Raw genomic sequence first — 12,259 nt, forward strand, 5'->3', positions numbered from 1 at the left:
TTAGAGCAGAGCTGGAAACGATGGCTGTGGCGCTAAGATGCTTGCGTCACCTGCCTTCCCTGCTTCCTCGGTCTTCATTCGCAATGCTGCGGGGACTGCCGCAGGCTCCTGCAGCCTGCCCAGCCCTGCTCCCGGATGGCTGCAGGCAGTCTGTCCATCAGAGGCTGCTGACCAGACAGCTAGCTACCAAAAAAGGTAACAGCAGCAGCCTTTTTCCTGGTGTTTGCAACCCCTCAGTATGTTGCCAGGATTCCTTTTCTTACCCCTTTTATCTCATGTGCCAGTATTGACCTAATTCGGGCAGAGCACAGCTGTGGAGGAGCTGCTTTGCCTGACGGTGTACAGGAGACCTGCGCCGCTCCCCAGCAGAGGTACCAGGTACCGCGTGGAGCTGCTGCTGCGCTGGGGCAGGCGGTAGCAATCGTCACAGTCCAGGCTGGAGTCAGTGCCCACAGTGTGACCCGCAAATATACTTCGGCTTTTGTGACCAAGTGCCGGGCTATTTACTCATTTAAAAACACAGTTATTTTGGTTTATCTTAGACTCAATTCTGAATCTGACAGGGGTTTTAATGTTTTCTTTCTACTTTCTAATGCAACAATTAACTGTTGTCAGAAATGGAAATTAATTTTATGTCTAATCTGCAGCTAAAGGTAAAGGGCAGAGTCAAACCAGAGTGAATATCAGTGCTGCCCTAGTTGAGGATATTATCAATTTGGAGGAGACCAATGAAGACATGCAGGCAGTGGTAGAAGCTCTGAAAGAAGATTTCGGCAGAAATCTCAGTGTTAGAACCTCACCAGGTTGGTAACTTTCTTGTTCTCTATCACCTGTAAATAAGGATACCAATCCTAGTAACGGAGAACTCTGACTTTTTTCACAATTTACTTTCTTTTTATTGAGTTATTCACTGGGCACCCGATTACTACAGCCTTGACGTCCCCAACTAAAGGCTTTCTTCACCCTGAGCTTGACCAGGAAGAATCCATTTTTGTTAATAGCTTCCTGGAAATAGCTTTTGTAAGTGGGAGATGTCAAAAGCGTCTAACTGAACTGTTTGCAGATGTGATGAAGAAGCAGGTTGTCAGCTAATGGTGCGGTAGGGCAGGAAAAATCCAATTGCCATTAAATTAGCCTCCTGGAAATTGCCATCAGGCTGGTGTCTGGCATATACAAACTTTTTTTGCAGTATGTCTTTGTGGTTAGTGACCTTTACAAGCTTTGTTCACTTGGTGAATTTTGTGTTTTAGGAAGAAATGTGAATATATTTGACTAAGCTACAGTTACTATAACACTCTGAACATACGTATTTGTGAGTAGTATCAAGTTTCAGGGATAAAATTTAACATTAAACAATGACCAAATTTGAATCATTCACCACCCCAGCTCTGGCAGGGGCACTTCAGTCTTTGATGGAGTTGGAAAGCGTAGCTCAGTCTCTTAACTATTTATTTTAACCATAGGTATTTTTTTTTCATTGCGCTGATAAAGTACTTCTTGTCCCATGTGCCTTTTGGCCTGTTAACATTTTGCAGCAGAAACTAGAGAGCAGATTAAGAGTAGCTCAGGGAGAAACTGAATACTTTAAATTAGGCAGTGTACAACACCTCCTCTTGGGACGTGGAAAAAAAATGAGGGGTTTAAGAGAACACTGCTAAGTTAAAGACAATAGTTGTCTTGATTTTTATAACAACGTTTTGATTTTCTTTAAGGTCTAAGAATTAAAAAATAACTATTTCCTTTTAATTCTTAACAATCTTGCTTAGTTTTCCTATTCTAGTAACAAAAACAAACGAGTTTTGTTTTCATGTTTTTGTGCTTTGGAGTAGCATTGAAATATTTAGCTCGCAAATACCACAGGGGATGCATGAACACAAACAGCACCTGAAGTCTGAAGAAACATGTTTTTTTTCCTTTTGTAACATCTATATTTTGCATACCGGAAGGGAAGTGGGACACCGCGTATGCGTTTTTCTTCAGCATCGCTGTGAACTGCTGTATCGTACTGAAACTCCCCTGTGTTTGGTTCTTTTGAGGGGTCCTTGATCACATAATCGTGATGACAAAAGACAGGAAGTTTCCGCTGAACCAGCTGGGGCAGATCTCACAGAAGTCACCGCAGCTCATTATAGTGAACATGACCAATTTTCCAGAGGTAAGGACACATTACCGAAGGCATTGCGAGGGGAGATAATTACCACGGGAACAAACAGGTCGATGCTGAGCAAAGGAACATGTAGACAAAATCAGTCGAACCTGGCGGGGCTGAGAGCTCTGGTTGGGCTGCGTGCCGCTTCATGGCTGACACAAAACAGAAGCGGTATTTTGCTGCTGACTGCACGGGGCGAGCGACTCTCCGGCCCTGCCTGGCGCACAGAGCATCTCATGTGCAGCGGCACAGGGTCAGGCAAGAGTTACGTGCTGCCCGTAGCGCTGTGATTGCTCTCAGGCTCGTATGCCATACATGCCCCAGCGTGAGGGGTTTGCTCTGGGGACTGGTTTCCCGTCAGTTGGATCTACAAGAGCGGCGCTGAGCGTGTCGCAGACCGGACGCCCATGCTGACTGTGCCCTGCCAGGTCTCCCCATTTCCCGTGCTTTTACGGCACCCAGTAGTCTTCAGCGCACACACACTCTCCGTTGGTTCATCTGAATTACACACGTGGAAGCGATGCTGCGTCTGCCCCGTTGTATTTATGTCATTTCAGTTCCTCATGAAGACGTGGCCATGCACAGAACCAGACGTGTGGCTGAAATAGTCTGTATTTGTGCTGAGGACACCGTCAAACTCCTCTAAAACATGCATACTTATCGCCGGGGCTGGTGACGCCCCCGGAGGGCTCACAGAAGAAGCTGCTGATGTAGCCTACGAGCTTTTGCCAAGCCTCCCTGGCAGCACAAAGCTGAGCCCGTGCTAAGTGCTGTCACAGGGCCTGACTTGGGCACCGCTGAGGGTAGCGAGCTCCTCCCTTGGCAGCGCCTGCAGGTCAGAACCCCGAATTAGGTGCTTTGACCTGCCCTCCGGAAGAGCCGACTTCCCTTAATTTTCTGCAGGAGCCTTCGTTAGACTTGCCCATAAATGAGGCGGCAAATCTGAATCCCACCTCGGGATCAAGCGCTCGTGGTCCCCTGCAGCGGGGTCCGCGGGCAGAGCCAGGCAGATAGCAGCAGTAACAAGCGCGAGGTTAGCTATTCATCCCGCTCCAGGTCTGGAGGTTTGCCAAAGCTTATCTCTATTTATTTTGCAAAGGCTTTCCCCAATTAATTAAGTCAGCAAAGTCTCAGAGGAGGTCAGTGTAAGGCACTTGATGCCTAAGTGTTTCTTACAGCGTATCCAGTGTGTATAATGGCTTTGAAGAATGAAGGCCCCTCATCAGCGAGTGCATCGAGGTCCCGCGGAGTGCCGGAGCTGAGAGGGCCGGGGAAGTCACTCCATGACTTAGCCCATGTCCAAGCAGAAGCTCAGACTAAGAAATGGGCATGTGAGAAATTAAATACCACCGTATATACACCATTGCCTGCATTTGCCTTCTAAGCCAAAGGACCACTTTTCATTTGAACTGGAGCTAAAACTAGTTCTGTCAATGCAGTTGGTTTATACCGTAACTGTTCCATGGATAAATTGAACTCTTTAAAACCATTACAGACACGTTTACCTGATGTCATTATTTACAGCATATAGCCAGTGCTTCATGGCATTGGGAAGCAAATAAGAATTCTTGAAGAGTCTGAGAAAGAAAATAATAATAGAAAAGGACTTGTGGGGCCAAATTCTGTTTGCCCGAGAGTTGAAAAACCAAACAGGACTATGTCTTTTAAGCATAGCTATTTATTTCATGGGCTGCAAGAGGACGGAGGCAATATTGCAATGTTTTCCCCTTCCTCTATCCCCTCCAATATGTATGTTAAACAACACAGCTTTTGCTGCGCATTTCCTTCCTAAAGAGCAAGCACTGTCCATAGAATAACACGTTTACATTCCTAACGTGCTGAGATCATCTTGGTTACATTTTCTCTGCCCTTGTTGTGTTCTGGAGGACAGCAGTTATGTCCTGCAGAACACTAGCACAGCTTTCATTTTGCTCAGTGATGTCACACGTTGGAGACCTAAACAAATATGCAGAGCTTTATTTTGTGCCTCAGTTGACAAAAGCTGAACTTCATAAATACAGTCTACTGCAGCAGCCCGGAGCTAAACTTAATGATGTGAAAGAGTATCAGAAATAGCAGCGTGCCTTGTAGGAAATGCCACGCGAGTGCCACAAGAATACAGACTCGCTCTGTCTTGTTACTGTCAATGTCAAGAACGAAGCGACCTGGCAGAGCGCTGCGGGAGCTCCCGGGAAAACTCTGGTTTGACCGTAAAGGCTGACACTGTGTGAAGGGACACCAGCGCTCCGGGAAGGGCAAGGAAGCCCTTTAACCGCTTCGCAGTTCCCAGGCAAACCTGCGCACCCCACCTTTTAAGCAGGGCAGAGTGTCAGCCAGCGGTGATGGAGTTCTGAGAAGTTAATCCTAAGTAATAAGCTGTAAAATAAACATAGAGTTGGGCACAGGCGCTATTTCTCAGCCAACTGCTACTGCCCTGCTGTAATGTGGTTAGGTCGTAGTGCTGAAGTGGTTAAGTTAGTTAACGTTTCTAAATTGGCACTGTGTGATTTCTAGTGGGAAACATTCAACTGGAATTTTTAAATGCTCAGAATCTTTCATCTCCTTCACCACAGTCAGGCTATGCCTTGGGAATTTATTGCGGTTTCACTCTGCGTTGCCTCAAACCATTCAAATAGTTTCAAAGAAGCAAAACAGTTTTCTTTTGTTGTTGCTTTGCTTCCCTCCCCCTCTCCCCCCTTCGTGCCCCCCTACCCCGATGCCGAGCGCGGCCGGAGTTTCCCATTCGGTTTGATCAAAGCTCTCCGCACCAATGTAACTTCCTGATCTTACTGGTAACAGAAGTAAATGTTTCCATGTTCCATGGAGATGGATTGCCAACTATTGACAGAGTTCTGGCATATGGGAATGATTATTTCCTAATTCCCTTTACCTTTTGATCTGTTTTACAGAGCACAGCTGCGGCTATGAAGGCTATAAGGGAGAGTGGCATGAACCTGAACCCAGAAGTGGATGGGACAATAATTCGGGTGCCGATTCCTAAGTGAGTATGGATGGCTGTCCGAGTTCATCGTCATGCAGGGTAATGCAGGAGGTTGCAGTGAGTGCCCTTCAGAGGGCAAGCGCACACGATTGCTGCAACGTCGTGATGCAGCTGCTTTCCAAGTAGCTATATTTCAGGTTCAGAAGAAAATCTGACTCCCTAAAAGCGTCTGGTGGAAGCTCTTCCAAGTGTCTGAGCTCTACATCACCACATTTTGGCATCTGATGGTTGCTCTTATTGTTCTTGATCTTCCCCCTGCAGAGGAAAGTTGGTCCTAGCTGGCTGCAGCACTTCGCATGCGGCAGCTAAAGCCTTTTGAAGCTGTATTGCCTTAATTCGGGGGCTGATTCTTTGCTGCCCTGCTGTGAATTCCTTGAGTTAGAGCAGCGTAGAGCAGCAGTAATGCAGTAGCGAGCCAGTAGTGTTGGGGGTGCTTAGTCAGTGCTTCGGTTTGGCTCAGGAGAGCGCTTTTGAAGCGAGTCCCCTGACGATCCCCGCTTTGCGTGTTTTGGGCTGCAGCACGCTGGGGTTTACACCCGTGAACAGGATTCCTTTCAGATGAAACTAAGCAGAGAGGTACCCTCTGGGAGCACACCGAGTGCTCCCCCACTGCTCACACGTGTTTGGTCCCCGGGACCAGGCTGGACCTTGTGCGGAGCGAGAAATCCCAGCAGCTCCGCTCGGACTGCGCAGCGCACCTCGCCAGCGCGGGCACAGCCTGGGTGAGGGGCAGTAGCGCTGCTCGGCCCGGGTTTGGGTGGTGGAAGGCAAATTCATCCCTGTAGCGATGGCGCCGTCTAAATACCCCGGGCAGATGCGGGTGTACGTGGTCTCGGGCCCCGGGGTTACGTGGTGCTCTGAACTACTCCCACAAAGGGTGAAGGCGGCTCCGCGCACTGCCTGTGCACAGGAGCACCTTGCACGTGCGCCGCGTTGTACGAGCAGGTGACTTCTCGGTAGAGGTGAACCAAGTCTTCCTCGCGCTTTAGGTCTACTTTAAAGATTCTATGGAATTTTACGTAGCATTTTGATCAGAGAAGTCTAATTGCAGCTTTCCGTTGCTGTCGGTGAGAGGGAATGACATTATCATTCTATTTGCTGATTTTCTTTTCCCCGTGCTCCCTGCCCTTCCCCCATTCCTCAGGAGAGGAGGCAGAGGAGGAGGAGGGCACCATTATCTTCATAATTGCTGAGGCTCCTGGGTTGCTGCACAGTGGTTTGATTGTTAATGGGCACTTGGGTCATCCTTGAATATGAATTGCAGGGGAGGAAACTCCGAAACTGCAAATCCCAATCTTTAAAAAAAATACTGTTTTTTAAACAAATGTGTACACTATCTTTTTCAGTGCTGCAGAGCAAAGATGGGTCTTCTCTCCCCGGGAGAGATCTGCCTAATGTGCGCCCTCGTTCCTCAGGTGCGGAGGGGTCGCTGCTCCGGGCCCCTCTCTCCCCGGCTGCTTGGCAGCCCAGGGACTCCCCAGTAAAGAGGTTTTCGGTCTGGCAGATGTGCCCTGCAGGTCTGCCCCCACGGGTGTTTGCTCACCCCCTCTTTAGTAACGGGACTGGATCTTTTAGAGGCTCATCCGCTCATCAAAACAACCAGCAGACACTTTCAACCTTTGAAAACCTAATGCAAAGGGAGGCAGAAATAAGCAAATGCTGCTAGCGACCTCTCTTTAGTATTATATCCCTGAGTTACTTTTTCTAATTTTCCAAAGCTTTTCATTTTCCCAGCACTCTAAAGATGTTTATGAAATATTATATGGCAGGCAGATGCAGTGAAATTGCCAAAGTTATGGCAGGTGTGCAAAGTGAGCAAACAAATCAGAAATTAAGAGACAATATTGTTTCTGCAGAAGTTGATTCTTTCGTGAGGGGAGGCGCAATAAAAGTAAAATCAAACCTGAATTGTCCTTGACTGTTATTAAAAACACTTTTTAGTCTGACCTATCAGCTGGACGCATATCATCATATGTTGCCTCACGCAGCTCCAGCTACGCTTCAGTGCTTGGGAGTGTTTCAACTGAGCATTTTAAAATGGAGTTTACTTTTCAGTATTTATTCTGTTAGTTTAGTTTTTGCATTGCAGTTTTAACAGAAAAAGTACACTCATTTCTTTCGTGTTTATTTCTGCTTCCTGCTAGGATCCCCTCTGCTCCCTAAGGCATTCGCCTGTTTGTGTTGCTAGCACTGCATAGGCAATATTTATTTGTATAAAAAGTATTCTCTGAGGGTTTAAAAAAAAAGAAAAAAAAAAAAGAAAGAAAACCAGCCATGGGAACACTTGTATTGGTTGATCTCTTGGCCGAATTTGACCTGACCTTGTGTCTTTTATGGTATTGCCTCATTTTTAGATTCATCTTTTTTGGACCCATTGTGTTACACTGGATATTGTTTGTAAATCAGTAATATTTTTACACATGCTTTACTGAAAGCCAGATGACTCATTTGAAAGTTTAATGACTCATTGTGAGCTTTTTTTCCTTTGCCCTTTAAGAAATATGCAAAGATACCTACTGTGGGGAGAAAGGACTCAAAAAAATTCGCTTGAAAAAAACAAAGCTGTTTGTGAGCTGCGTTGCTCTGGATCGCTCATCATCAGAAGTCTCTTGCATGCTTTTTTTGAGCAATATACGTTGCACCCTATGTTTATCTGCAATTATGCATGCAGAGTATCTAGTTAAGCCTACTTTCCTTTAACTGATCCCTCTCCTTCACAGGAAATTCCTAGCATTTGAGATACAGAAATTACTCTTGCCCGCATAAAGGTCTTGTGTTGGAGACGAGACGTGGCGGGTGTCGCGCTCGCTGCAGGTCTGCTCCTGCCGTGCGCGGGGAGAGGAGCATCGAGGGCTGCAGTGCTTAAGCCACTGCTTGCTGGTGGAAGCAGAAAAAGAGGAGACCTTACCTGTGGGGCGGTGTGCGTTTCGGAACACCCTGGCAGGTCAGTCCCCGGGCTCTGTCCTCATCCTGGCCGGGCAGGACCGTCCCCGGGGGAACAGCAGGAGTTGAGCCCACTGCTGCTTGAGCCGCACGGGTGAGCGGCGTTCCCCCGGGGGAGAGGGGAAGGGGCGACAGGCGGGGACCTTGTCCTCGTTCCCCACTTCTAGCACCCCTTCCCCAGGTTCATTTCACACTTTTTTTTGTCTTTAGAGAGGGTAGGGAAAATGGTTACTAGACAGAAAAGAAAACATATCTAAGAACAGCTTAAAAGTCCCAGATCTGGGGGCAGGATTAAACAACTGTCCTTAGAAACCGTGGGCCTGGCTTGTGTTGATGGATTCCTTAACCAGAAACAGCATCTGCTTGAAAAAGCGTCCGTTTCTGGCATTGTTGGTAGCATTGCTGAGAATTTACACACAGTCTGGCTGGAACATAAAACCCGCTGAGAAACTCCACGGCACTGCGCAGTGATAAAAAGAAATTGGTGTTAATAAAGACAGACAAGGAGGCATGAAAGCTGTGACCCCGTGCCAAGAAGCATAGGAAATCTGGCAGCGCTGCATAAACAAAAACATTTCCTTAAAGGCTCGGCAGCCCCGAGCAGGCGAGTGATACCCTCGGCGCAATTCGCAAAAGCTGAGCGGGAGCGGGGAGGCGAATAGCTGACAGCGAGCTCGGTCTCCCACCGCTGAGGCAGCCCTGCCGCGCACCGGCTCGCCTCGCCACCCAGCAGGAGACGGGAGAGATTTCCAGCTCCCTCCTCCAAGTTTAGCAGCCGGGATTGACTCCCTGCCCCTCCCCCCTCTCAAAAAAACCCCCAAAAAAAGCTGCCTGAGAATCTGACCTCACCCAGACCTCTGTTTCTGCGCCGGCTTTGCTGGTTTCGCATATGCTGTGGGACCTGTGGCTGGGGAGATCGAACTCGAGAAGCCCTAAGGGCATCGGTGTTGGGATGCAGAGGAAACCACAAGTAACCCCGTTCACTTCTAATTAGCTGTTCCGTCCAGGCTCGAGCCTGCGCTGACCAGAAGCCTCTCGCCACATGTGAAATTGGCTGGCCACCTCCCTCCACCCCCCTCGGTGGGGAGCAGGGTGGGCTGGGGGTACCCCGGGAGGGCAGCGTGGCTGCGAGGGGCTGAGTCGCTGCTCTCTGGGTCTGTCAGCTTCCCCAGCAATCCCAGATCCCTGTAATTCCTGAGCAGTTCTGGGAAGCCTATTCCCGCCTGCACCGTGAAGTAAAGATAACCGGCGAGAAGGTATCGGCGCGCGTGCGACTTGCCGGGCTGAGCCCGAGCTGGGGAAGGGCTGAGGGTCTGATCCTGCCCTGACAGCCTCCGCGTAACGCGGACCCTCGCTGCCCTGCCAGCCCTCGCCCCAGGTTTCCTGAGCTCTCTGCAGGAAGAGTCTCGGCCTCGGTGTTTCGGTGACCCAGGCTGTTGCAGCCAATTTCTAAATATGCCTGTGAAATGTTTATTTTGCGATATCTTCTGCGAGCAGACGGGCGCTCTCTTTCTAGCGAGTCTCTGGGAGCGCGCGGGGGTTTTCCATTCTCAAGGTAGTCTGTAAACTTCAATAGCCACGAAAATAATTAACTAGCACTTGATATTGACAGTGATCAGCTGTAGGTGCTGGAGCATGACCAGAGCAGAGGTGACACGTCAGCCATTCTTGTGCCCTATTCAGATGCTCAGACTCCCTCATCACCTGCAGTTTTTAGTTTGGGATGCAAAGTTGATGATTTTCTTTTGGCACCACAGGAGTAATTGACACCATGTCAGGGGGAGGTGGAGCTGAAGTTCTCCTGGGCCGTTACCCATGGCTGTACCGAGCCACATCTAGCATCATCTTCTTGTCAAACCGGGTGTTCACATCATCTTGGTGGAAAAAAAACTGGTTGTGATGAGCTGGAATAAGGTTGAGTGAAACATAACCTCTGTAGCTTCCAGATATATCCTTCAGGCTCTTCAGTTGCAGGGAGACGATACCGAATTTCAGGAAAGGAGAGAGGTTTCCTCCCGGCTTTGCAGGATTACACTTTTCAGCTCTGTCTCTCAGGTCTGGAGCTGGATTCTCCCTCTTTCCCACAGATGCTTTGGCAGCAGAAAAAAGGAAAGTCTGAACATTTCAGCATGAATTTCAGGCACTGCAGTGACAACTATAAAACAAGTAAGATTCAGTCCAAGTCCCTCAGCTTAGGGCTGTGCTGGGAACTTTCCATTCCAGGCTCAAGACTTGCTTCACTGGGATGTGCTGCCCTGTTGGTGCTGCGCCGAGGTGGCTGATGCGCTCAGGTGGACCAAAGCAGAATAAAAACACACCCTGAGCTGTTAAGTCCCTCTGCCCTTGCGACGTAGGGCCTCCACACAGAGCGAGCTCTGTCTTAACACAGGCGGCTTTTGGGTGTCCGTGCGCAGCCCGGCTCGGCGCTGCGTGGCAGCTCTGTCTAGGTCAGTCGGAGAGGAACCGCAGCGGAGAGGATCGCTGCATTTACCCACAGTCCATCGCAGAAAATAAGTCTGGCTGTGCTACATGTGACACTGTTTTTCCTTTTGATGTTTTTTCTTTCCCCTCGCTGCTAGGGTGACAAGGGAGCACAGGGAGAGCCTGGCCAAGCTTGCCAAGCAGTCTACCAACAAGTCCAAAGAGGCCCTGAGAAAGGTGCGAAGCAAAAGCATCAACCAGGTAAAGAAGTTCAAGAACAAAGTATCTGAAGATACCATCTGGCTGCTAGAAAAGCAGGTAATTTTTTTTTTTTTTCTTTCCTTTCTGCCATACCGTGATGTTTCCAAGCTCAGTGGTGTGTTTGTGCCAGTTCTTGCTGGCAAATCTCCGGCACTGAGAACCCGCCTGGGGAATGAGCGGCCCTGAGCTGAATTTTTGGAGTCGGCACTGGCTGTTGTAGTTGCTTTTTCTTTGTGAGATCTCAAAGCCAAATTTTTGATATGAACCATTGTAAGCTGACATAGGAGAAAAAAATGTTCCCCAAAAGCTTTCGTACTATGAGCGATTGTTGCACAAACCAGCTGAACTTGGGGAGCAAAACGACCCACATCCATAGCTTTACCAGCATTTACACAGTGCCTGGCCACTGCACAACAGCTGGTGTTAATGAGGATTGCTCCAGTTTGTTATTAATGAAAAGGCTAGCGAGATTATCTCTGTTAGGAGTTTTTGGCTCCAATTCAGGAAAATACTTAAGCACATGCCTAATTCCCTAAGAGCAGATGTCACTAAAGTCAATTACTTGGGCATAAACTCAGGCACAAGCCTAAGTGTTTTGCTGAATTGATGCCTCTGAAGGCAGGCCATTACTTTTTAGCTGTTTGTTTATTAACAGCTAAAGTTAGATACATTGCAAATGCTTCGGGACAGTTCTCTGTGTGCTCACAAAAATAAACATTGATATACAGAGCATTTGTGCAAGCAGGAAAAATGGCCATGCTATTGTAACTGAATCCTGTTGGGAAGCAGTTCTCCCAGAGCAGACAGATGGTTTTCTGCATGTGTAGAGGTACCGTCTCAAGTCTAATTTTTGCCTGTACCCAAATTTTTCAGCATGGGGAAAGGTCATCGTCATATACTCCAGACCTTGGGAGTGAGTGCGTCTTAATCAGTCCTGTAGAACTAGTGCATAAACCCCCGCAGTGTGCTCCAGCCTTTGTCTGCACTCACTCTAGTAAGTGCACGCACGTTTTGGTGCCATTTACATGCTTGCTGTATCCGTACCTTCTTACCAGGAGGAGACCTGATTCCTGGGCAGGGCTTTAACAATTGGCATTTATTTCTTTTTATAAGAAATAAACAGACCTGTTTCTTGGTCTGTGAATTCTTAGTGTATAGCAGGAGCACAGCCCCAGTATTACCTATTTTGGCTATTATTAGGACTTCAGGCTTTGTTTCAGGCGGTGATCCAATCACTCCTTTCCCTTTAAACTCTGGCATCGCCTAGCGCGCCACTCAGACTTGTCCTGTGTTGCCACAGATCCAGCAAATGGCAGACAGCGCCGCAGCGGAGATGGACAAACTGCTGGCAGCAAAGACCAAGGAGCTGCTTGGATAAGCGCCATCCACGATGGACACACTCCCCCCTCGAGCGAGAACAGACTGCCGTGCACCCCGGCCATCGCTGCCCCGAGTCAGCAGCGACGGGCAGGGGGGGCTCTGCC

The 12,259-nt window shown here is 48.5% G+C and overlaps 1 protein-coding gene across 1 annotated transcript; it reads left to right on the forward strand.

Annotated features, from left to right (window-relative positions):
- On the forward strand, window positions 1-12,259 carry MRRF (mitochondrial ribosome recycling factor). The gene is made up of 6 exons (XM_009892271.1): window positions 1-195; window positions 648-803; window positions 2,037-2,155; window positions 5,059-5,150; window positions 10,673-10,832; window positions 12,076-12,259. The coding sequence occupies exons 1-6, from the start codon at window positions 21-23 to the stop codon at window positions 12,151-12,153; spliced, it is 780 nt and encodes a 259-aa protein (XP_009890573.1). The 5' UTR covers window positions 1-20; the 3' UTR covers window positions 12,154-12,259.

The sequence above is a fragment of the Charadrius vociferus genome, unplaced genomic scaffold (assembly GCF_000708025.1).
Source record: "Charadrius vociferus isolate BGI_N301 unplaced genomic scaffold, ASM70802v2 scaffold549, whole genome shotgun sequence".
In the NCBI taxonomy this organism is placed as follows: Eukaryota; Metazoa; Chordata; class Aves; order Charadriiformes; family Charadriidae; genus Charadrius; species Charadrius vociferus.

Excerpts from the sequence above, each read along its gene's own strand:
- MRRF (XM_009892271.1), top strand. The coding sequence starts at position 21 with ATGGCTGTGGCGCTAAGATGCTTGCGTCACCTGCCTTCCCTGCTTCCT. Across the intron at positions 196-647 it reads ACAGCTAGCTACCAAAAAAG|CTAAAGGTAAAGGGCAGAGT; the intron begins GTAACAGCAGCA and ends TCTAATCTGCAG. Across the intron at positions 10,833-12,075 it reads TCTGGCTGCTAGAAAAGCAG|ATCCAGCAAATGGCAGACAG; the intron begins GTAATTTTTTTT and ends GTGTTGCCACAG.